Source organism: Struthio camelus, chromosome 4 (assembly GCF_040807025.1).
Source record: "Struthio camelus isolate bStrCam1 chromosome 4, bStrCam1.hap1, whole genome shotgun sequence".
Classification (NCBI taxonomy): Eukaryota; Metazoa; Chordata; class Aves; order Struthioniformes; family Struthionidae; genus Struthio; species Struthio camelus.
The window spans coordinates 10616562-10643054 of record NC_090945.1 but is presented as its reverse complement, the minus strand read 5'-3'; the positions used below and the strand labels follow the sequence as shown (position 1 = coordinate 10643054).

The 26493-nt window shown below is 41.5% G+C and overlaps 1 protein-coding gene across 23 annotated transcripts in view; it reads right to left on the bottom strand.

Annotated features, from left to right (window-relative positions):
* ARHGAP24 (Rho GTPase activating protein 24) overlaps nt 1-26493 on the bottom strand; it is a 256751-nt gene that overhangs the window by 48390 nt on the left and 181868 nt on the right. The window contains exon 1 of one of the 23 annotated variants that reach the window (XM_068941418.1): nt 1114-1160. The exons of the other annotated variants lie outside the window; for them this stretch is intronic. Coding sequence (XP_068797519.1) covers nt 1114-1159 — 46 coding nt within the window. The 5' untranslated portion in view covers nt 1160. Of the gene's footprint in view, nt 1-1113; nt 1161-26493 lie in introns of those variants that run through there. 23 annotated transcript variants of the gene reach the window in all.

Sequence of the window (26493 nt, the reverse complement as noted above, 5' to 3'; positions counted from 1 at the left end):
ACAGAGTAGAAAGAGACACAGCTACTTGAAGCGTGCAAAATTTTTGAACTGCACACACCACCTGTTGAGCAGCGAAGCATAGGTTCTTACAGATGTGCTGGTGGAGAGAAAGCAGGAACACTGAATTCCTGCATATCAGCTGGAGACATGCTTCTAATGATGCAGACAGCATGGGGCTGGCAGACATGAGCTGGATTTTTTATTTTAATTCTGTGAAACTTTTTCATTCTACATGTGCCTGGTTATTGCACCTGCTCTGATGACTGTGCAAAGCTCTACCAAGAATTAAGAGCATCTAATTCAACGAGGCTGAGAGTATATAGCCTGAGTCCAAGTCAGTGCCATCGTTTGTTTGTTTGTTTGTTTGTTTTTTAAACTACAAAATTAAGGTAAGTCTGAAGAATCAAGTTCTTCTTGCTCACCCAAGCCCTCTTGTAAAAAAGGGCCGCTGGAGAACTATCAGAGACAAATACTCTGTACTGATGGGAGCCTCAGCATTACTTCAGAACTCACTGTTACATAACACGTGCTATCTTTTCTTATCAGAAGAGACATGCTCCACGGAAGCTCTATGCAACAGTTGCCTTTTATTTTTCCCCACCTGTACTAAACTTTTGATATCTCTCACGGCACAGCTAGTCTAAAATGCATCTATTTCATGAATGTCCATAAAGTGAAGGTCTGATATTGGACCTGGGAAAGCTGTAAGTACACTGGAGACACTGAGAACTCACTGCAAGTTAAACAATCAAGTCTGGAAACACCCAATTGCTTTATCCTGCCCTGAGAAATAAAACTGAAAAGCGCAACCTATCAACACTTAGTATGTCATTCAGGTCCACAAAACCCACTGACCAGCTTAAAAACAAAGAGATTTTTAGCGATCATGTACGTTAGCTTTTTGTTTGATGATTCCAGAGACTTTAGGATTCGTGTTTTCCAGATCTTCATGACAAAACTGAGTGTAGAAACTTGGTTTTCTTAAGAAAAAAGAGAAGCTACCAAATTAACATACTGTAACTAGGTAGTATTTTTTAGAATCCCATCACAAGAAGAAAACAAGCTGAAACATTTCATTTCGATATCACAAAAGAAAATACCATTGAGACCTACCAGTAACTGAAACGAGGAACTTCTTACTGCCCCTGTTATACGGCATGCTAGATTCCAAAGACAGGAGATGTATTAAGAGAAAATTCCAACATATTTCATAAGCCCTAACAATATTAGATGAAACAATATGTTGCCTGGTATTCTACAGACATTTAGATCGATAAATCTGCATCGTCTATATGGCTACATGTTGCAGCCTAGATGGCTAGATGTCACAAAACTTTAGCAGTGACCACGAGAATTTCATTTGTACTCATTTTTTAAGAAGTGTTCTGCAAAACTTGGAAAATATTCTCTACTGTTTGTTCTGTTATGATCACAGCAGGTATCTGAATCTAGTGCCAGTGTCCAGCACTGCCAGGTGCTCAGGTTTTCTTTCTTCAGCAAAAGAGGGAGGTTGGCAAAACAAACTCAAGTCAGAACTGTTCTTTCCGAGTACTGTGCTGGTGACAGCATTTACAAATGGTTTTTTGGTCAGTGCATTATTTTGCGTTTCATTATATAGTTCCATTATGTCTTAAACCTTGATGAGAGGTAATAGACTGGATTGAGAAAGATATATAAATTACAATGTCTATTATTTTAACCTGGGCACTCCTTTTATACCCTCTGTCCTTGTTTGGCTCAGTGCTATTCCATCATCTGAAAGGAGACAGATATGGCCAGTATCCATATCACCTGTGCATTTTAAATGACTAACATCACCACACCTGAAAACCTTAGTTTTGAACTATACAGTTAACAAATTCATTGTTGTTTCATGACCAAGCCATATTAGGTGCACTATCAAGCTTTTCTCTCCATGAAAAACTAACTTATTTCCCTCAAGAGGAGAATTGAGAAACTGCAAACAAGTCAGTAAGGAAGATACTGCTTTTTAAACATTTCAGTATAAATAACATTTTCTGTGGGTAGCATCCATCTTTTGTATTAATAATCTTGATAGCGGTTCTCTGCATTCAAGCTGTATTTTTTTTTGTGCATATTAGCTTTTCAACTTAAGTGCTGTAGACTCATTAAGTGGCTAAATGGCAAAAGGCTGGTGGGCAAGTACACTCCTTGGTGGGCACTGCACTCTATCAGTTTGCCATTTGCAGTATGCCTAGAAGAAAGCTGGATGTTTTAAATAGGAGAATGCATTGTTTGCATGCAGCTCTGAAGCAGCTGCTTTTGGATATCTGAAATGGGAGTTCAGGAAACATATTCCTCACCTGTAACATGATGAATAATCTGTTCAGGTAGCTTTTCCCTGTGCTACAACTGGAACATGAGTATCTATAAAGCTTTAAGAGAATAGTAAGTTCAGTGCCTTGCACAACAGCAGTATGAAAATAGTGCCCTAAGTGCAATGTTGCAGAGTCAAATATTTCAGTGTTCTATATATTGCATAGCTACCAGAAGTCTCTCTCCTAACAGATAATTACTAAAACTGCATAAATACCCGAGCAACAAACTGCGATGCTTGCTCTTCAGCAGTCCTCGTTCTGTTAGAAAGATGTCATTAATTGGGGGGGGGGGGGGGGGGGGAAGAAATCAAATCATCCCTTGTACTTTTAACAGCTCGTCTCCCTCATGAGGTGATCCAGCAACATGTCCTGTGGATTTTGTCCACCCTGCTTAGTGCTGCAGCTCTTTCCTCCAAACCTACCAGTCGCTTCTATTCCAGGTGCCCTATGGGCTTAGAGACCCTCAAGACTGTTCCTGTAGTAGCACCCAGTTTCAGCGTTTTCTGCGCTCCTCCTTGACCTTCCTGGCCACAGCTCACAGGAACAGCACTCTCCATCCCCATCTTGCTTCTGCTGCTGACCATGAGACTTTACAGTCCACTGCTCTTACATTCAACAGCAAATCAGTTCATTATCCAACTGCTCTAGAAGCCACCAGCACTGCTGAGGTTCTTCTAAACCATTTCAAGCTTCACTACACAGCCCAGTTTCCCAGTATAGAAGTTCCCAGCTGTACCAGAGTGAGCTGACACAGCTCTGAAAAAATAAGAGCTAAAGCATTTACTCTTTATCTTTCCAGACATACATCTCAGTCTTATGCTTACCTTCTCCCCTACCTTTGCTGTCCTTCCTTTATTCCTAGTTTGAACTTCAGCTCTGCTTCAAATGGATTTCATGGTTATCCACCTCATCCTCGAGCACAGATCCCATGTTGCACTTATTTGGAATAGCCTGTTCCTTCTTCCCTTCCCTTTCACTAAGATGCTGCTGCCAGTACAATTAGCTTTTGTATCTTCCCCTCCCCTAGGGCTGTTCCTAAACAGGGAAGCTTCCACTTGCAAACTTCTGTATCTCCTCCTGCTCAAGGCATATCGCCCAGGACATTTTGTTTACAGGTTGCATTAAAAGGCCATCATGCCTTGTGAACCCCATCACAGCTCTACACTTCACCAGACCTCAGAACAGCAGCACGCATCGCTGCGTTCCCCGTTAATCAGTGCCACGTGGAAGTCAGAGGCACTCTTGCTTTACACTTCTGTTAGTTTTCAGCTCCCTACAAAGAATTTTTCAGCATTGTCAGCATCCCTGTGATACAGAATGTGGTATGAATCGTCATATTTGCTAGTCTGTTGTCGTGACTTTCAGCTGTTTTCAGAGTCGTTACTAACACTTCCTGTATCAGCGAATCCACTTTCTTATTTATGCTGAAATTCTGTTAAACTGTAACAGTAAAAAATATTTTATGCACCTTTTGGAAACATGCTAATTGAGATGAAATCGCTTTCCTCTGCCTGTATAGTCAAGATTGGGGCTGAACTCATAGAAGCAGACGGAGTAGGAAAAAAGGTCAGGTTTCAGACATGCAAGTCATGCCTTTAAAAAAAGGGAATTTCTTCAATGCAGTGACTGCAAGTATCCTACACATACAACCTGGCACTAACGGGAAGCTTCACAAGCGTTAGGACAAATCACATACTGTAATTTCATCTGGCATTGACACAGTATTACAGCTAGTGCAGGACAGCAGCTAAATAATTTGGTGGAACAACAAAACATACACAACATCACTTTTCAAATTGGCTATTCACTTCTTGCCTCTTGTAGTGGACTCTCGCATGGGTATTTTTGGTGGCAAGAGGTACAAAATATCAGCAGAAAAAGAAAGTAGAGATCGGCCACAAGAAATCCACGTATCTACACCCTTCCTGACCACTAGGATTTGGGAGATATACAATATGGATCCAGTTACAGACAAACACCGCCGTCTCCAGTTGTCTGTGTATATGCGCAGTACCCTGTTCTCCAAACTTAACCATAAGGAGCTTGCCTCTCAAATTGTAAAGTGTGAGAAAGTACAAATTAAAGGCAAGATTCTTGCATAATTCCATAAACAATTAAAAAGTACTTAAGCCTCTTATGAAAACATAGCAACACAGAGGATATAAAACTGAATTGTCACACCTTTATTTTTTCTATGAGGAAATCAGTCTAAGCCTACGTTCATGAGGTTTTCTCCCCCATTCCCGTGAAGCTGGTCAACAGTTTCCTGGGTGGGATACGGACAACGAGAGAGGTTTCCTTTCTGAAACATCCCTCAGAGGCCTACACATAGCAGAAGCCCACTTGTGACTTCCAAAAAGACACAGCATAGGGAGAACACCACTGGATTTTCAATGTCTTCTGATGCACAAATGTTCTGCTGCTTTATTTTTATTACCTTCATATCAGGCTATTTCATTTCTACATCTGACTTACAATAAGACATAGATTGCTGCAAGCAGGTCTCAGTTGTTTGGTGCAGTGTTTTAGGCAGCCACAGACTACATGGCAAGTTATTTAATGCCGTGCCTATAGGGTAGCTAACAGTACAAAGGAATGCAAAAGACCACCAGGCAAATAGACATTTATTAATCCGATGTCAAATGTCCTCTGTGCTAAGCGATTCCACCAAGAAGGCAGAACCTCTTTAATATGAAGGCTTCAATATGCAATTGAAACCTTTTACAAATACTACTACATGCATTGGTTAGGAATGGGTGAGGACAGAACTACAGAAACAGCTTCACATTTAACTGCTTCTTCCACCCATTCAATGACCTTTGATTATTGGTATATTGCTACAATAGCAGCCGAGCCCAATTTCCCAAAGTTAGTTTTACTTACACCCTGAAATTTCTGCTTTACTTACTCCTTCCAGTAACTTAAAATGTGTGGAAAAACATGACTTCTGGTATGACCTGCCAACAGAATGTGAATATAACTGAATAACTGATAAGGGGGGTTGGAGTCACAAAATGACAAGCATTAGTGATCTTGCAAGATGTAGTGGATCTCGTCACTGTCATCTGCTGCAATTAACTTCTCCTAGCAGAAAATATAAATATCAGTAATTGAAACTGACTTATAATTTCCCCATCTTACATGATACCCATTAAAGATACCTTACTGTACTCCAATCATATGAGAATAAGAACCTTTGAAGTACCTCAAGGACACCCAAAATTACCGTTGCGTTGCTTTAAATTCGGCCAGTCTCTAAATTTGTTTTTTGAGAAAGCCTCTCCGAGCATATGTCCATCTCTCTCTCTCTAAAGAGAAAAAAAACCCCACATCTGATCTGGACATAATCAACAACATAAAAAAATACTTTAGAAGAAGTGGACTGAAAGGGCTCTGCATTGGCAAAGAACGGCAGTTTGAAACTATGCTGCGGGAGAAATCAGTACCCTATGCTACAAAATACTTTCTTTGCTTTACAGTATTACACCCTGAATTGACCTGAAGTGCAAAGAACTAACTTGACAGGGATTATTTTGAAAGGTCAGTTTTTCCGCATGTATTTATACGGTGTTTAGCCTAGTGGGAAATTAAACCTCTAATTGTTCTAAGTAAGGGAGGGTCAATACACAAATGGAAGCCCTTCTGAAGTATAAAGTCATCCAGAAACCAGAGAGGGACGGGGGATACAACTTAGTGTGACCCATAGTCACATGAACTTCAAGCCGCAAATCTGGGATGCCAAGATGCCAGAACCCAGGTGGCCTACTTCATCCTCAGGGTCTAACAAGACCAACATTCAAAGCATGCCATCGCTTCAGCTGTCAACAGTTACTCATTATGCTCTCTGCTCTTCATTAGTATGGAATACTGAGCCTGCAGCAAATACAAATCTAGATGCTGTTTTGTCAGTCTAAACATGCTTCTGCGTACGCAACACGAGGGGGAAAATTAACTCAGCACAAAACCACTGTTAAACAGCTTAATTCTTGCGCTACTTCTTTAGAAAGAAGCCAACAGCAACAAAAGAACTGAAGCACTCTGACTGGGAGGTAACTGCTGGTATCCCTGGATGGAGAAATTACTGTTTCTAGTTATAACTTGATCCCGTCCTTTTCATTCTTTCCATCTTACCCCAATGGCCTGAGTCCTGCTTCCCCACCTACAAGCAGGTACTACTATCGTTTATTAATTCTAAGGTAACAAAACTGTTCTGCAAAACACAGACATGCTGTATTTCTTCTGGCTTTAGAGAGTCATTTATTTTGTTTGTACATCGGGCAAAAAAGACAGAACTTTTCGAACATCCAACTTTGAACAACTTCAGGAAAAGCAGTCAGCCCGCCTCACTTCTCCAGTGTGAAATGAACACATTCTGTGCACAGTGCTTTCTAAGCGCGCACCAAATAAGGCCCAAACATAGAAGTATTTCATTCCTCCAGGGAGGAAGCAGCTACTCCAGCTCCTATCTGGCTTCAAATTTGTTCACAAAGAAAAACGATAGCTTTTTGTGGCACATATACATACACCACCCAAAGGATGCAAAAATGCAAACTGAGCAAACATAATATGTATACACATCATTTCATCATAACATCAGTTGTTTAATAAGGCAAAACTATCTTTTCGCAGTTTAGAAAATAAAGCAAGTTATTCAAGTGAAGCTTGAGGGTCTATTTACATGGGCAGAATGAAATTGCCTAACACAGAATCAGGTCTCAGCACGAGAGAGTCTTCCTTATCAAAAGGGGCAGGAGATTTTAGTCATCAGTTCAGGACATTTGTTACGCAACTCATCCAAAATCACACATCTCCAAAAATGCTGTGCCTCTTAGCACCATTTTGGGATATCAGTTCAGTAATAGTACAGACAGAAGCAGTGCCACTTCATGAATTATCAGCACAACTCTTTAGTCCTTCACATGTCCTTGAGATTTCTAATTCAAGTGCAGCTTTTCTCCAGAAAGAACGACCAAATATCACAGTTACCGAGCACTGTTTGTGCTCTGCAGATAAATCCCCATGTCCTGCAGTAGAAAGGATCAAAATAAAAATGAGCGTTAAGCTCATTTCTGTTTTGTTTCTTTATATACAAGTAACAGAGAGGCACCTGTTGGCGCCGGAGTCTGCATTTCCCCTCCTCACTCAAGTACACAGAATGATCCCTGAGCGCATTTACTTCATATTTGGGCAGGTCTATGCTTTCACCTTGAAAACTAAAACATACGTTATCAGAGGAGGTATTTTTCAGATAAATCTTGCTTGGGTCTAATATCTGACCATATACTCTTAACAGATTTTTAAAAGCACTTAAAAAGAGTAACTCATTTTATTTTGAAGTATTGCTTTTTAAAGGAATTGTACGATATAAAATGCAAACTTGGTTCACAGTAGAGGAAAAAACGCTGTCACTATGAAACGGATAATACACATTTTCATAGATGGATCTTGCATGAAGAAAAGATTGTCTTCTGTCTACTTGCCATTTCTTCAAAACACTGGAAGATGGCCACTGAAGAGGCCAGCCACAGATCTGCCTCTGTTGGGTGAAGGCGGCCACTCGTTCCCTCTACACTTAAACTCAGTTAATTTCCCACCCAGAAGAAATCTACAGAAACTCTCACATGCACAACAGATTAGGAAAAAAAAAAAGTTTGGCAGCAGCATGGGCACTGAGCAAAACGCTCATCACAGACCCACTGCTTCTTAGGAGAAATCACAGGAATTCTTCAGTTGTAAGAAATTAAACCAGAGTTGTGGCCTGGTACCATCTGTTAGCAAACGTCAAACATCAATGCTCTCCATAAGGCAGACATCGTGAGGGAGGGAATACTATTATGCATGTCTCCAATAATACTCGCTTTGCTTAAGGCAAGATCACTTGCTGTTTCTTAAATTGACTCACTTACAAGTATTTTATCACTACTGTGCTAGCCAGACAGATCCTATCAAAGATTTTAGGCCAGGCTTGTCCTAGGCTTAAGTGGTTTTAGTGCCATTGCGACCAATGGATTTTCGACTGCTCATACCAGGTTTTTTGCCCCCAGACGCTCATTCTGTATGACAATAATCCACTCATGTGTTTCCATGATAAAACTGTGTCCAAAAAAAAAAAAAAGTCAGATGTCTCAACTAGTCACCGTACGCTCTTTTTATGGAGAGGAAGAAAACCTGCCAGAGAGTGATTCATCTGAGCTATCTTTGGAGCCTCTTCTAGGATGACAAGAATCACCCTGTGGAGGAATCAGTTCTCTTCTGTGCCATTCATGCAGACAGAGTCACATTGGTTTTATTTGCGAGTTTGCTGACACTTCTCTCTGCGTCCCTTAAAAGTACATTTCTACCCGCAAATGTTAGCACATGGCTCACGGGGCTCTGCCGGACTGCATACCAATTTTTATACATGCACAGGTATATATGATTATGAGAAGGATTCCCAAGAGTATTAGCGTTGCTTAAACAGCTGAGGGTTGAAAATGTACCCCCAAAATATCCACAAGCTCTTTATTAGACTGTACTTTATTAAAGTTAAATCATTCAGAATTAACCAGAGGACAGTAGATGACTGTTTTTTTCCTATTAGGAAGGAAAGAAAAACATGACTTACGTTAGGACAGTGCATGACAAACATGAGATGAAATCATTAGGCATTTCTGATTTATCTTTGAAACATTTCTGTAGGTGCGTGGAAGGAGTTAAACTCTGGTGATGGGAAAGGTGACAAAAATCAATCTGTGACAACCTGGACACTAGCAAAGTATTAACCAGCAAAGTCACACATACAGCAGATGCCAGCTAACACTGAAGAGACAGCATCTATCCTTCAGGTAATCATTAACCCTCTCATGAAGCACGGAGCCTGAACCAGTTAAAAAAGTTAGAAACTTGTTAGAAAAAGTTAGAAACTTGGGATAAGGACCTAAATATCGCATGTAGATATTTGCCACTGACAGAACAGAAGACAGGAATTTAATCGCTATTGGCTCCTTGGAAAAATGTACTGTTCATAAACCACATGAAATTTAAGCTGAAGCCCCTATACGGAGGTTGGTACAGCTTTCTGACATATTCATTATCTAACAGAGAAGTATGCTGATGTTAGTTTGAAGTTCGGGAAACGTATTTCACTGAACCTTAAGACGATTCTCTAGCTACTCAAAAGCTCTAAAATCATTCAATAGCAAATTATATCCTTCTGATGGAAATTTAAAATTCCACGCACTCTGACAAAGTTTATACATTCAACAAAAAGGCCACTAATCACTATCAGACTGCTATCACTGTTGGGTTAACATTTCCTGTGGATGCTACTTCAATATGGGGGATATAGAATATTTCCATTTTGACTTGTGCTCTAAAAGACACAGCAAGCAACTGTCGCTAAACCATGCAGCATATATGGTGGAAGATATTTTTATAAGGACAGAAATTACACAGTAAAGTGAAAGTCAGTAAGAGAGAAATATTTGCCAATGAGATGACACATCTGTCACCAAATCTCCATCCCAAATATACTGGAAATTGTGGGACCTCATACTGCGCTGCACATGAAAGTTGTCAAACCCCCCCACCCCCCCCCTTTTATTATTTTTTTTTTTTTGAAAAGTGACTCTCAGTCTCACTGACACAGCTTGAATTGGGAAGTATCAGAAAGTTCATGAGAGAACCGAGAACCTGCTCTTGTAAGGTTTCCCACATAACGGTCTAGAAACAAAGGTTTCAGACAAGAAGGCAAACTGATGCTTATCCAAACCACACTGCTGAGCCATTCTGAAGCACACCTAAGCACTCACCAGAGGGGAGAGGGCTGCTACCCCGAGCCATGTGCCCTTCTTACGTGACAGGACCAATGCTCTCCCATGGGGGAACTGAGCAAAAATTCCAGGTGAGCCAAATACATCAGTTTAAAATGAATTCTCCCAATCTTCTATGGACTCACTGCCAGTTACCAGACAAAAAGTTTCCTATCATGACAAAAGCCAAGTCACTTCTCCCGTTTCCCAGAGAATATCCTCAGACTGTACTGGATGCTGTGGCCAATTTATCAGATACTACCCCTCAGTGGAGAGATGAGTCCCCAGTTTGAAATAACCTCCTCCCTTGTGGCTTTCCCACTGAAACAAAAAGTTCCATTTAATATTGTTTTACAGAGCTAAATCAAGTTTGTTGTCTAGCGCAAAGTCCACGACAGCAGTTGGTACAGCAGCCTTAGAGCAATCTGTGAGCACGACTGTGGTTTAGAACGTCTCCCTGCTCCCACACAGAGGTCAGGTGCGACAAGCCACATAGGATCCTTTTCTGAAAAAACACTCCACTAGCCGGATGGGACACGCAGGAGGACAGGTGCTAAGCCAAAGCTCCACTCCTGTTTTGGGATGGGCTTTCCCTGTGCTCAAGAAGCGATGGGATAGCGCACTCCTTCCAAGAAGCGGTCTGATCCCTTTGCCCTTATATTGCCATGGGACACCCCTGTGGGCTACTGACTGGCTGCTTATGTTGTATTAATTCAGAACTGGCTTCTACACACCCTACTCACATAGGCTGGGGTGTTCACTTGGGGGTCCACTGACCATCACCAAAAAGACTTCATAAAGTAGAGTTCCCTAGAAGATCAGATATTGAGGTCAAAGTTTAAAGCAAAATACGTGTTAAAACATTCCTCACGAGGCAGTGTCTGCTTAGGTTACTCAGAGAGGTTAGAAAGGACCAAAATGAACTAGACAAAATGAAGGACATTGGAAGATGATACCTGGATAAGACCCAACAGTGTCTTGTACTTCAAGAGCAATTTTCACTTCCTCTCAAACAATTCATCTTCATAAATGTAGCATCATTAAGTTACGAATAAAACAATAAAAGCATCTAGAAGGTAAGCCATTTGCTCAAAGCCTTACAGAAAATCTGTTGTACAGCCCTGGAAAAAGCAGCATGATCTAATCTCTAGGGCTGTGCTTCGTTTAAAACGATCTTTCTCCCTTGTCATCTTCTTAACAGGCAAGGAAATAAATAATTAGACACAAAATCACTTTGAATTTTCATTTTTTAAAGAAAATTCTCTTCAACTGTGTTCTCTTACTATGGCTATTCTACTATGAACGCATTTATTTACAGCAAGGTTAGCATGGACACAGCTTAATCCCATAAATTACATTTTCAAGCTGAAAGCACAAACATTGCCAGAGGAATTATGCGGTAACTCATCTCATAAAATAAGTCCCATGAAGAAAAGAAAAACCCAAGTTGCTTATGGCTAAGTAAACAGAGAAAGAGACTAAAATTTACTTGAGGGAAAAACCTGCTACAACTTAATTTTTGCAGTTCTGTGAGAGAGATCTTTTTTCAGCATTGGCACACGTGTTCAATATCCAATTCATCTTACCATCTTCCTTATTTCATAAATGCAACATCATCCGATATCCAGCATTACTAATTACTCTGTGACTACACAGCACTGAAATGGAGAATATCATTTGACTGCCCAGTGCCTGCTTTTTTTTTTTTTTTGGTGAGCAGAGAAAGCTTGTCCAAAACGAACGGCATGAGGAGTGAGCTGAATGACCAAAGGAGGCTCTGTTAGAAAGACAACAAACCATGCCACCTCCATCTGTCAGGAGCTGCTACTGCAACCAGAGACAGAGAAAGAAGTGACCTAGCAGTAAGAAGCAGCAACTCAAAACAGGCTGAAAAAAATCCACCTGGGAAGCAGGACACACACGTCAGCCACCAGGCTGTATTGAGAGCTGTGCTAGCTGTGACTAGGCTGCTAGCCACACTTGAGTGAGCCAATTCAAAACTCATTTGGTTTTACCTATGTGACACTGTAGTGACAACTCTTACAAAAATGTCCTTCTTACAAAGGTACTGGTCAGTCTGTGGGAAATGTTGCACTGTCTAGTTGTAGGACAGAATTTCTGCCTGCGCCAGCTACAGCAGGGGAACTTGTTTCCTGCCTTAACTTCTCCCTCTAGTCTCTCACTAGACTCATTTTTAATGCAGAACTACTCCCTGGAAATTAGGCTTTAGCCCTTTGATACAGACTCCTGGGATGGAAAATGGCCTGCTCGATATTTAGATGCATCTGTTCTAGAAATGGTATACATAGCGTAAAGAAACCGAACTCACACTAAACACAGAAAAGATAACTTGATGATTTCTCCTCTAATGGCGGATTATCTATCAAGGTCTTGAAAGGCATCTGACAACAGTAATCTGCAAGCTCTAATTTTTAGGGGGTTGAAGTGCTACAGAAATAATTTCTGTTCCAGCCAACAATAAGCTCACAGATCAACAAATGGATTAAAACAGTTTCCAAAGCCCATAGACCCAGCCATTATACCCAGAGAGCTATTTTGAAAGACCAACACCCATGTCTACAAAGAGCTGTGTCTTGCCTTTCCTACCATCTTTTTAGAATGCGAATCCTTCTTTACACCTCCTCAAAAGGTAAAAGACAACAAAACTAGTGGAAATGGCAACAAGGAGCTGCCTTAAGGAAAACCTTATGAAGGTGCCCATCGCTGATCTGCATGAAAGTCCTCAGCTCTTTGCGCACACAGGGACTTTGCTGGCCAGAACCGGTAGCTGCCAACCAGCGCGCTCTCACTGAGGTACAGACACAATCAGTGGCGAATCATTTAAAACTCATGGCTCAGTTAAAAGTTTGCAAAATGGTACAAATATCTGGATGGTTAACAGGGAGGTTTAACAACATGGGTAAAAGCTACATAAGCTTCTCAGACGTGCTAACAAACTATTGTACCAGATCTGAGTTTTTTTTACTCTTTCTCCCCAGTTGGGTTGGTTCTTTTCTCTGCTAGTCAGTTACCGTAGCTGCCATACTGTTTATCTCAGAATCTCCGAGTAAGTTTCCTAATAATCAGACACATTTAGGGAAGGAGAACATCCTCTTGTTTCCCAGTGGTCAAATAGCTTGCTTGGCAGTTGGGAGTTCTTCAGTGCCACTGACTTACCAACAGAAGCCACGTCATTTTCCTCAGCTTCAGATACTCTGTTAGCAACACAGAGACAACTGCCTTGTGCCTAACTTTGCTCATTATTTTGAGATGAAATACACTGTTTAAATGCTGACAGAATTAATTACAAAGACACAACATCCTGGGGAAGAGAAAATGAAAAAAGCAGCAGGATCTGCTGCTAGGGAAGAGTAAAGGTTAATTCAAAACGATGGTGGAAATAAAATGACACAGTTTGAGTGGTAAACAAATCTCGATGTAATGAATTACTATATTAAACTAAATGTCACTATGCATTCTTACCATGTAGGCATAACTCTTATAAGAATGCCTCAAATAACTCTGATTAACTGACACACCAAGATTGCAATTTAAAAAACAAATAGCAAAGCCTACCATTCAGGACTGCTAATAAGATTTCTGCAGTTTAATAGCTTTTCTGCCTAAAAGCAGATTTTGCTTAGCTAAATAACTAAACTCACAGGTTTCTCCTCTCAATGTTTTAGTGCAACTTCCATGACAGCACTGAAATACACACCAGACTACAGCCAGGAAAGGAAGTTTGTAACCACAGAAGCTAAACTGGCATTGCGGGCCACTGAAAGGTTAATTCTTTCAGGAAGCATTTCTCAGCCGGAGTCAGCTACAGCTCTGCTCCAAAGTGCAGTGACACAACAGGAGTTGTGTATTTATGCAGAGCAAAATTAATCCCTTAAGAAGTGCCTTGGAAATCCATGAAGTTCTGACGGACCTTACAGACAACACTGAGGCAGACCTCAGTGCCTGGATTAAGTTTAAAGTTTTCCTAATCTGCGAATCCCTGAGGTCTCTGTCAGACAAATGTTATTCATAACGATCAAATACTTAATACACCAAACCTTGATCAAAACTACTGTTGGAAGAAAGCTGTACTCTTGTCACAGCTTGGCAAATGAATCTACAAAGGATGCGAGCAATGACACAGAGCCACAGCAAACAAACAGGGGAAGGAGATTCTCTACTCAAACACACCAAAGTATTCATGCAGATCAATGAAAATTAATTGCAACTCCACTAAGTTCTCCATGCTACGTCACATAAATGAGTGGACAGAAATGAGGTCCTGTTTGTGGGTAAAACCCTAACAGACCCACCTAGGCTGCTACTGCAGCGACACTTGAGGCTTCCAAACGGAAAAAAGATTCCTAGGAAAAAGGAGAGCTCCCCTTCCGCCTGGTGCTCCTGAAGCCTAAGTCCTCATGAAAATTAAACTCTTAGCGAGCTAACACGGGAGATAATATTGCAGTGTTTACAAGCGATTTCTAAGTACCGCACTCCATAGTTATTTCTTTGAAATTGAACAACCTCCTAGGAAAAAGTGCATTCTCAGAGAGACATATATATTTTTTTCTCTGTAGGTTTTAAGCAACCTGTCACGAGGAGATTCCTCTGCTGAGACAGAATTATTTAGCTATGAGGCTTCTCAACATGCAGTTCAGCAGAAAGGTAAGCTCAGGACTCTCCTTTGGAATCACATTGTCTCCACCTTGGCACAGTCTGGGGGGACTCAGCTTAAATACTGCCGCCTAGCACAGTTCTCTGTCCTTGTTTCCAGCCCTTTGCTGGAAGCAAAGGCTGACTCAGTTCGCAGAGCAAAAAAAATCTTAAATTTCTGCTGAGGAATGCTAGTTGGTGAGAAAATGAAGCACAGTTGCTCAAACTTGTTTTAATACATGACGGTAGGGTGAAAGACAAAATATTCAGGAACTACCAAAATACTTGCTACAGTACAATTTGAAAACCAAAGTTTAAAAAAGATTGACCAATTAACACACATGGACAAGGACGTAACAAAACAGCTAGGGCTTACCAACCGATGTTCATCCAGTGGCAGACAAACTCAATCAAACTCTCATTTCACTTCCCATTTTAGTCTATTTTCTTCCTACTTTTCCTGTGTGCTTCAGTCTCCCAAACCACATGACCTTGTTCCTTCATTCCTGTTTTTCTTTTATCCACCATCTAGTTTTGTTTTACCTCTCAGGAGTGGATCCACACCATACACGTTTAAAGTGACAATGTGTGGAACCAGCTGGTGCACTTTGCAAAGTTTGGCTGCGAATATGAATAGTCAGTGTGAAAACTGCTTTCTCATCAAATGTCTCCATTTGTGTCCACCTGAGACAGGATCCATCCACATCAGACCAGAAATAATCATATAATGAATAATTATTCATTATATGAGTGACTGCTTCTTCATTGGGAACTTCCTTGGACTACGTATTCGCTTGAGCGAGAAGAAAATACTGCCCACCCTTGTGCAGCAGGAACACGGAAAAATAAAGAGAAGGAAAAGCTACAGCAATATGACAAAGAGGAGTGACAAAGGAAGGTTTCAGAACAACTTTCAGGCAAGAGGGAAAGTGGCTCCTGAAGGAAATGTGCTCTCATACAGCCACAAGAAACTCTCATCTCAGCTGAAAGCAGAGAAGGCATAGCCCGCGTGGCCTGCCCACCTGCCCTCCTAAACACTGAGGAGCAGAGAATTTGCAAATGAAGGGCAAACCAAACAAAACCCAATACATTTAGGAATACTGCTGATTTCAGGTGATTTCTAATCTCTGCTTTACCTGTAAGTAAACACAACTGTGTACTTAGTAACCTCACACAGGGTCCAGCCACCTTTTTATGTGTGTTTAATTCTCCTGACCTCAGATGTCTGAAGTAGTAACCCATACATCGGAAGGCCATCACCTCTAAACAGAGCCTGCAAAAGGCTGCGTTTGTGCTAAAATAGGATTTCAGGAATGAACTTGGGGGACAGGATGATGCATTGTGAATTTCAGCTTTGAGGAGCTCCTACACATGCTCAGGAAGCAGCCGCACATTTTGATGACAAAAGTAAAGAATAATAAAATCGCTTCAGTTGTACAGAACGACACGCAGGCGGCCACCCCACATCTGTATTACTTCAAATGAAGCATTGTATAGTAAGTTCCTTTCACTTATACTACTTGGCACTACTATTCCGAAGCTAAAACAAGCAGATTCAAGCCGGATGGTCAACTCCAGTAACATGCAGAATAGCTTCACACATCCTGCATCACACAATTAAAAACTGGGTTTTGTAGAAGGACCTACAGATCCACACAGCTGAGTCACACTACATCAGGTGTGAGGCACTGTACTGCACCTACAGAAGAGCATCCCCTGCCAGCAATCCCTTCCTCAGCTGCACGGAGGGCCTCCATCACAGCTCCATAAAACAGAGTGGTAAAGAGAGAGAATCTACTTATCAGGCAAATTGTGCAACAGAAAACAGTTAACTTTCCTCTAACAAGGTGCAGATGAAAAGAAAAAAGCCGACAGAACAATCATCTAAGATACCCCCTGCTCCAGCTCCTATCTGTCCACATCTGGTACAAATAGCATCACTCCCGTCCCTTTGTCCAGAGGTCCCACTGCTTTGCTACCCCACTACCAGCTCCTAATCCATCTTACATTAACCACAGGCACCCAGATGGTCATCCAAACCCCAAGCCTGTAGGCACATTGCACAAAATATTCCCTTTCATTATCTTCTGGTATGAAACAGCTGCAACACTGGCATGTTTGACAACGTGTCAGTTTATTTTCTTTCACTAAATCCTTCAAGCTGCCTCTTAAGACCTATGAACAAGAGTTTGTTTGCAAAACAAACTAAATTTCTCTGAGACACCACCAAACAAAACAGAGCCTCCCAGACAGCATGTCCACCCTCTCAAAGGGATGGCAATGGAACCACTCAAGTCTATTAGGATTTAAGCACAGAACTCGGAAAAGTCACAGCCATCCACCACGCCTGTTGCGTCACAGACTGGTGACAGCCAGACTTCCCTCAGAGACTGCTTTCAGAAGGATGTGCTGTTGCGCCACGAGGCTAGTACTGTCACCAGGTGGTAGTTCTTACCTGACTCTCTCGTGTGGGTGGGCTCTTCAGAGGCATTGGAAAGAAGGCTACTGTAAAACAACATTTCTGCAGAGAATTGCATTTACAGCCATACTGGCTGAGCGCACCTACCTCAACTAGTATATTCCTTTGGTTAATAGTGCTGGTATTAACTAAGAGAACCTTTACTGCTATTCACCGTCACTCCAGAGACCAGAGAAGTCTGTTACCTCTGTTAGCTTCACCAAGGGAAGAGACTCCCTGCTGCCATTTGCAGGGAGTTGTAGTCATGGGCCACTAACTTGATCTTCTCTGGCCGGTAGACAGATTCCTCCTACCACTTACCACCATCATCACAACATGGTTTACCAAAACCCCAGAACGCTGCTAGGAGCCTTGAACATACTATGCAAACCAGCTCAACCTGACCCTTGTTCTTGTCAAATCTAGTTATGTGGTTCTCACAGAGAACGTGACTATTTCACAACTGGGAACAGGGAACTAATACGAAGTACGTGAACTGAATACAGCTTGAAACGTGCTAACACTGAACGATGCCTGTAGCAGTAGAACTGAGGTCATAGGCAGCCTTCGTAAAACCTACAGGCTGTCCTTATCGCTCTGACATCCACAGAATTCACCTGTGGTTTCTTGCAAAACACTAGTTTCCTCCCAGTTTGCCTCCCCTCCCTGCAAGAGGTGAGCGGGGGCAAAGAATCAAGAAAAAGACAGACAAAGATATCAGCAGCCAACCAGATCTGCTCAAACCTTTGCAAACAATAGCTCTGACCTTGGAAGCAGTCAAAGCAAAATTACGCCTTATCTCAGTCCCAGCATGGGTATCTGATTAGCTAGAAGGACACTTAACGTGGCAAGACAGAAGTACCTTCACTACTAACAGGAAAAACTTGCCTGCACTCAACAAACAAATCCAAGAGAAAATTCCCAACAGTTACTTTATGAAAGGAGGTAATGAGCTCCTCAGATACTTCTCAGTTGAGTATCTGTCAGACATGACAGATACTCAGCTGCCAGGACGCAACACTATCACTATAGTGATTACCTCGCTTTCCACGCCAAGCTCAGAATACAATGTCCCTGTGTTTAAATTATTTTTAAAAGTATTTTTAACCTTGAAAACATTATCATTCCTTGGACAAGACCAAAGGAGGCTGGAATGGCTGAAGATACTCCTCAGGGCTGAAAAACAGAGGCTTCCCTCTCCACACCTTTACTCACGCACAGAAGTAAGGACAGAGGTTTTTTCTAGTATGTGCATGGAGAACCATGAACCTCACTGGAAGGTAAAGGGGGAAGACTGATTTCACCGCTGGGCTAGCAACAGACAACTTGATCAAAGAGAAATTAAACATGGACTAAACAACTCATCCCATCCAAAACACAGGGTTAGAAAAGAATTTATAAAGTTCATGCCATTTGCTCCACAAGCTACTAAGAGTAAACCCAATTTCTTTGTGGTAACGTGAAGCAGTTCCAATTAGCTGAGTTCAGAACGGGCTTCGTTTACTTTGGGGACAAAAAGCAGGTCTGGGAAATAAAATGCAGCTGTAATCCAAAACATCACTGTTGGGTATTTCGCTCTTTTTTTTTTTTTTTTTTTTTTTTAAGAGGAACAGAATACTACCTGTATTGGTTGAATCAGTGCCTGCAATATCAGGTATATTACAAAACTTCCTCTGAACTCAAAATTTTAGCACAAATAGGAGCAAGTCTAGGGAAATCATGGGATTTGCAGCAGCCAACCATTCTAAACAAGCAAATCTTCTCGAGGACAACTAGTGACCACATTGGAATTCTCTCCACGTTGCATTCAGGGAGGGAGGGCGAGGAAGAAAGCGTTCTGGCTCAAGTCCCGAAAGGTAGCCTCACATGTTCTAACCTGGGCAAGAACACGGAAACATTATTTAAAAACAAAAAACCAAATCAGACAAACGTGTTTTTTATATCCCAACCCAGCTGCTCTACATTCAATCCCTGAACTAATAATTTAACGGTAAAGGAGCTGTGGATACTCACCACTGACTCCATAAAGCAAACGAGCAATCAGAAAGCCACTTATGGCAGGGATACGGGAAACATTTCTAAGTCTCTGAGCCATGTTCTGGGAACCAGTAATTTATTTCTTCATTAGTGAAGGCCAGAACCTGGAAGCTATGCTACATTAGAAATTTATAAGGGACTTCTATCAAAAAACACAGAAAATCAGACTATGAAAATTTCAGATGATAACATATTTGGAAATAGTAACTAATGAATAGCAAATACATCAACATCTTGTACACCAGGTGATGATATTTGGGCACGGTTACCAAACAGATATGCTCTCCTTTCTATACCACACATGCTGAACACATCACTGCACACATCTGGAATACAATTTCCCCCAACGGCATCCCCAGAAGTTCAGCATACTGAAAAAACAAGGAAGCTGCCATATGGATTTGCAGTACAGGCTGATGATGAGACCTTTATGTACTCTGGTACACAGCCTTGATAGGCTCTTCTATCATGAAATCTGCAAAAGGTCAAGGATATAATCAGAAACACTTAATTAAAAGGTCTCTGTTAATCTTTCAGCATTTATGATGACTTAGAAAATAAGGGCCTACTTCAACTCCTGATCCAAGTAAGGTAAAATGAGAGCTCCATCAGCGATCTGTGAGATTACAGACACAGAGACAAGCAGAGTTTAGCCCTATCGAGTTAGCGCAGACTTTCCACTGGCTTATCACAGGAAGAAAAATTTACTGACATACTGGGTTTAGGGGTGTGCATTGTTGTTATTAATATGAAAAAGCTGCCCTCTGAATAGATTTTTTTTTTTTTTTTAAATCACATGCAGTCATGGAACTATTCTTATCCTAAATCTTACTCTGCTGAAAATACAGTTAACGTATAGTGTACATATAATCTATACGTGAAATTAAAGTAAAAAAATTAACCATGTTACACACAAAACATAGAAACAAAAATACCATCTAACGATAGAAACCCCAAGTAAAACCAAAGAATGAGCTGCTCTCCTCCACTGTAGGAATGAATGCATCAAACTGCAAATCCCCCAAGGAACAGTCTCAGCAGTTCTCAATGTCTCGCTGAGCTTGGTAAATGCTTGTTGTTTAAAATGGAAGGATTTCAAGCTCAGTTACTCACTGGGAACCTCCTATTCCCATTTTGAAATTCAGGATCCAGTTTCAATAGGAAGGCTGACACGACTGAATCAACAGCGGCTGAGCTATTGTGCTGTTTATACTCCCTATCTCTTCCCCAGATGGGGAGAAGCAGCCAGCCAGCCACCGAAAGAACAGAAGGGGAATGCGAGTTATCAGGAGTAGGATTAACTTCATACACGAGAACAAAAGCCTCATGTATCAGTCGCAAAGAAAGAAGCATTTTACCCTTTTTGCACAGGGAGTAAAAGGTGATATTTAGACTCCACTGTTTTCTGAAGGACACACTTGAAGACTCCAGCAGGCTGTACCTGCCTAGCTGCAATAGGCTGAGATCTGTCTCTTTGCTCCTAGCCAGACATAGAAAAAGATCGTTGCTCCCCCTCGAAAGCACGAGCACAACTGAACGTTTGTTGGACTAAAATACACCAATAGGAGCGTGCAGGAAACAGGCACCTGAGTTTTTTAATTCACTGCTCATACGTGAGATGTGGTAGCACCCTCCACAAGCCTCAAACACAAAGAAAGGGCAGCCCAAGGAGGCTACGTGATATTATCACACACAGTCTGTAAGATAAAAAGCTGGGCACAGGGATTTCCAGGAGACCTAGGAACTGGTAGAGAATCGCTGAGCTGGGTGAAATATTCTGTGCTGGGAATATTTTGTTATCAGAAAATGTTTAAAAAAAAAAAAAGAGTGAGACAGACAGACAGAGACCTGCAGTTTCAGTCGTCATGCACCCAAACCTATCCCTATGCCCCAAGAATGAGAGACTGCAGAGATGCTACACTGCAATGGGAGGAGAGAGAGGGAAAGAAATCCCTAAGTACATATACATATGGGAAACCCATAACCAGTGCAGCACAGGCCTTACCACCACGGAGGAGAGACGAGGAGGTCAGTGGCTGTAGTCATCTCGTGATCCATTCCCTGTGCCGCAGTCTGCCTCCGAAAGTTACCCAGATAACTCTGCCTTCGATCCAAGACTTGCAGACTATCTGCCCCGGCTGCTCAGAATGGCTGCTGGGTTTCACCTGCCCCTCAGCAAACAAATTCCCTCCATTAACAACCCTCACTACCGCATCTGAGAAAGCACTGACTGACAGCAGTGAGATGCACGATTAAGAGCTTTCAGGGACAGCCATTAACAGCAATGAGTTTATCTTTATTATACGTTTTACCAACTCTTGGTAGGTGATAATATTTTCCCTTGGGTCAATCAGACTGTAGTAAACGAGTCCGTAATTTCACTCTAGGGATATTAGCTTCCACCAACCTTGACTTTAGCTCCATATTTCACCTCAGACATCACCATTTCTTCGATTACAGTACATAAATAGAAACACATGCTTCTAGATCAACACTTTTTCCGTATTACAGATGAATATAGATGTATTATGATACTACACAAAAAAACATCAATTCTAACCCAATTTTAAGTGCAAATTAGGAATATTTCCATTGACAGCAATAGGGTTAAATTGGTCCAAACCGATCAGAAGCAGACTTTAGCAAGCTAATTTCATAACTAATGATAACACAGTTTTTAAACTAATAATTTTAAAACGCTACAGCAGTGGTTATACACACCTAACGGGATTTTGTAGATCTCTGTCCTGCTTCTTTTTCAAACTTCTGTTGATATCAATGGCAACTGTCTCATGAAAGAATGCACTACTAATTACATTGGAGTCAAAAACACGAGTTCAAAAATCTTTCCTTTTCAATTTTATGCAAAAAAAAGTCCCAATCTTTCTCATATAGTCTTCAGAAAAGATTAACTGATTATCAGCTGCAAAAAAAGAATCTTACTACCTAATTATGTCTTCAAATAAACTTTATCAGAGAAACTATATTAAAAAAAAAAAAAAAAGCGATAGCCCACGGAACACTGTGACCCTCTGTTAAAGATGATATGAAAAGACAATTTGTGTTATACCCTTTCACCACAGCAGCTGACAGATCCTTCTTTCTCGTCTCTGCAAAGCCCATGTTACTGAAAGGGCCTGTGAAAAGGAGGCCAGCTGTCCCAAGCGATATCACGCACAGTTCTTGCGGTTATGAGGCACGGATATACTGCGTCAGGGCTCGCTCCAGAAAACTTTTAACTCCTGCGAACCCCTGCGTATAATGGTGCATACTTCAGTGCAAGATTTTTGGAAAGCTTAGGCTGGAAACCAGACAACCGCTGCACCTTGCAGCTTTGCTCAACATGTAAGCTCAAACTTCTGGTCCCTCAGCGCTCTCCTACCACCCTGTCAAGCCTGAAAGTACTAACACAACAGGCCTTGCCAAGAGCGAGACTCTGCTCTGTTGCTCACATGCAACTTCTATATTATGGATTTGGGGTATTCATATCTTTGATGCTATGTGCTTTTAAATGCCACATGTCAACCTACCAAAGGGGTGGGGTGGGGGGAATGTTCTCCCACATGCTAAATATTAATCAAAATGTTTCTGAAAACAACCAGTTGCATATCTACCCTGAAATCATTCAGAAACAGGCTCTTACTACAGCCTTGGGTTTTGGAGTCAGGCATCATGGGATCTCACAACTGATTACTTGTGCCCAGCAACTGAAGATCTGCAGTAACTTGCTTTTCTGCAGGACTGTCTGCGGTGCATAGACTGCAGCAGGTGAAAAACAGCGGAACTGAAATGATCACACAGCAGTGACTACACTCTCTTTAAATAAACTCACACAGTTTGTGCAAAAGAGACTATAACCCATTTCATATATAACCATCCTCATCACACACCAGAGACAATGCCTGAGCTATTCATCGCAGGGTTTGGATCCTCAGCAGAGTATGCAAACGAAGAAATAGCTGGCATTTGTATAGTAACTATTACTATGTCTATGCAAACATTTATTAACTTGTTCATCTTTTCAAGAGGACCTTTCAGGATGTTCCAGCGTCCAGGGTTAGGCATTTGTGTTACGCTTACCTCCTGACTAATCCTAACTAATCAAACCACGTTCATCAACCACAGCTAGCTAAGGCAGTAGTTTCATAACAGGGACCAGATCTCACACAATGTTATCGTACCACTTATTCTGTCCTGTGATGAGAGATTTAAGTAAGATAAATGATATTGGGTTATACATGTTGAGCCTAAATTTCAGAGCTAAAAAAACCACCAGATCACGATAAAACTTTCTTCATGGTTTGGGATTTGCTTTGAATCTACCTTTTACTATATTGTATGGAGCAGGTATACCCACCAACTGCTAAATAACCTGCTACAGGGTCTTTAAGTAGAAAACTATTTCAATGATAGAAATTACTTTCCCATTAACATTCACTGTTTACTCTCTCTCTCCCCTACAGGAAATCTGAAAGAGTGTCATTCACTGCTACAACCTCTCTTCTGCTGAGAGGCAAGGGTAAGCCCAAATGAAATGCTGATTTAAGTCTCAGTTCATTTAAGTTACAAGTACCTTTCTGTTTTGCCTTCCAATGCATTAAAGAACTCAGCAGTAACAGAGAGGCTTCGCAGAACTCCTGAAGGTCTTGTACAAATAGGATATGATAATTCAGCAGCCCCTGTAGAAATCTGAAATACTTTCAAGAACGTTATGACTAAACATTAATGAAGTAATTTACAGTGTGTGATGCAGATATAATAATATTGCTGACAATATTTCATTGTAAAAATTCCTAGAGGGCAGCAGGGTTCTAGCTATGAAGACAGCACTAACATCCTCATTCAGAGCTCATTCTTTTAGATGCAGTTCCAGCTCGTAAGTCCATGTAAACCACATGTTCAAACATATCAAAAGGGCATTTAGAAGTTGGGGATACAACGATCTTTGAGGCTTTATATTAATTAATAAACATTTTAATCTTGCTGTTAATTACTAGAATTGCCATACTAAATTCTGCTAGAAAGAATACAGTTCAAGGATTTAAATTGTACTGTTATGCAAAATCTCCCCTGGTTCTCTACGTATTCATGTGACAAGTACATTATTATTGCACAATGATTGCAATACCTATCAAGGATGATACTTCTAAATGTACACACTGAATGTGTAATTCACGAGGCAGCACTTGGTAACGTACAACCTTGCGTGTGCAGTGGTATAATTACAACAGAAAAATAAGATGGAATTACAATTTTAATTTACTCTGAAATATTTGAGAGAAATACAGCTAATGCAGTCAGTAAATCGTGAGATCAAAGGAGTAGAAATTGGGGGCCTGAGGATGGAAATGGTCATGGTACAGCGTTCCTCCCCCTCCTAGTCAAAGTCTGTAAGCAAGCAGCCTGTGTCAACCGAGCTGGAGCAGACAGATGACAAAACCCAGCAAAGCTCCCCCATCAGAGGCAGCGTGGCATTACTCCACTGGCTCAAAGTCACCCCAGCGAGCAGAGTGGCTAAGCAGTTTATTCACCGCTAGACGTTACAGCATCAGGACCACGCGTAGGCCTGCGTTCTCACAGGGACTATGCTATGTTCACAGGTCCACTGCTGTGGCTCCCTCCACGGAGCAGGTCATAAGTGTCTCCCGTTTCCCGTGTGCTCAGCTGAAGTAAAGGCTGGTTATCTGAGACCCCACCAGGGATCTGTGGGAATGAACATTTGCCTTCGCCTCCTAGGCCACCAAAAGGCACAGACAGGGAAAGAACGTGGGTAGGGCAACAGGCCTTATTCCTCCCCAGTTCCTCCTAACCTCTCTGTACAGCTGAGTAGTGAAGATAAGGACTGATTTTCCTACGTTTAATGAGTAGGGTATTTACCCCTGTTCATGCCTCATCACACACACTAGATGACCTTTCCCTAACTCACTCTCTACAGGACCTACAAAAAGACCCTATTCATGATGTATTTGCTTGTCAAGCCAAAATGAACGGCGGGGAAGGGAAGGGGAAAAAGCGAGAAGGTCATTTTCCTAGTTTTTTATATTCAGGTTATTACAGACAAACGTTAACTGGCAGCTGCAGTTTTTACCAGGCACTTCAAATTATATGAATAAATTATGCAGAAAAATATGGGCAGCCATAATTACTGCACATGGGTTCCCTGAATACAATACAGCTAAGCGAAGTGCAGCGGGGAAACAGGTTGCTGCTCAGTGTGGGTAGCAGGCAGAAACCTGCATCGGGGCTAAGGGGTAAGTAACACACTGCTTATCAGCTGTTGTGGTTGGAGAGGAGTCTCCCCGAGGACATCTGCAGAAAGCATTCTGCCGGCCCCAACACCTGGACATTAGAGGACCTCCACAAACAGCCAATGGTGGCATATTTCTAACCATGACCTGTTTCAGCTGTGGAGCTGGAAAAGCCACAGTCAAGACTGACTAGTAAAGAACAGGTCTCCAAACCCATCTGGCTCCAGGATGGACACCAGGGGAAAAAACCCAAACAATTCAGAAGTGTGTGTGTGTGTGTGTAGGGGGGGGTTGTTCTCATCCATGACAATTAAGGGCCAACAGGTGACAGCGTGTGTGGTCCCCAGACCAAAGCTGGGCTAGGCACACAAAGGAGCACTCTGTGCCATTAGTCAGCTATAGATGATGTTTCTATTTCGATAAGGATTTTATTCAGAATGTAACCTAGCACTTCACCCAGCCCCATGGACTCTGAATGCAGTGCAAGTACCAAGAGAGTCTATGGTCCTGAGTCCTGTATTTTGTAGTTAATGTCAAGAGCTGTCAGCAACTGAAAAACCTCGTCTTCCCTCCTCTTTACTCATTTAACCTCACATTACAGATTCACAGAAGGATGTCAGTAAAACTAGGCTATTAAAATCTTCATAAATTTTGATTTGTTTAGATAATATGCATAAAGAATGGTAACTTAAAATATTTATTCAAGCAAATGATATTTTATCATTTTCCATGCTGATGTGGCAAGAGGACAGAATTGACAAGGCAGCGTTTAGTGAAACTCCTTCTCCCAGGAGGTAGACATTAGTTATCGGACATAGTATAGCATAAAAATAATCCATTGGGAAGCTAACCAGGCCACAGCCTGACCTTTGCAGCTCAAGTCTCCCTTCTTTACGCATATGTGTTTTCACCCGTACATAGAGGAAAAATACACAACCAGCCTGGCTATCTCCCCTGGCTTCCACAGC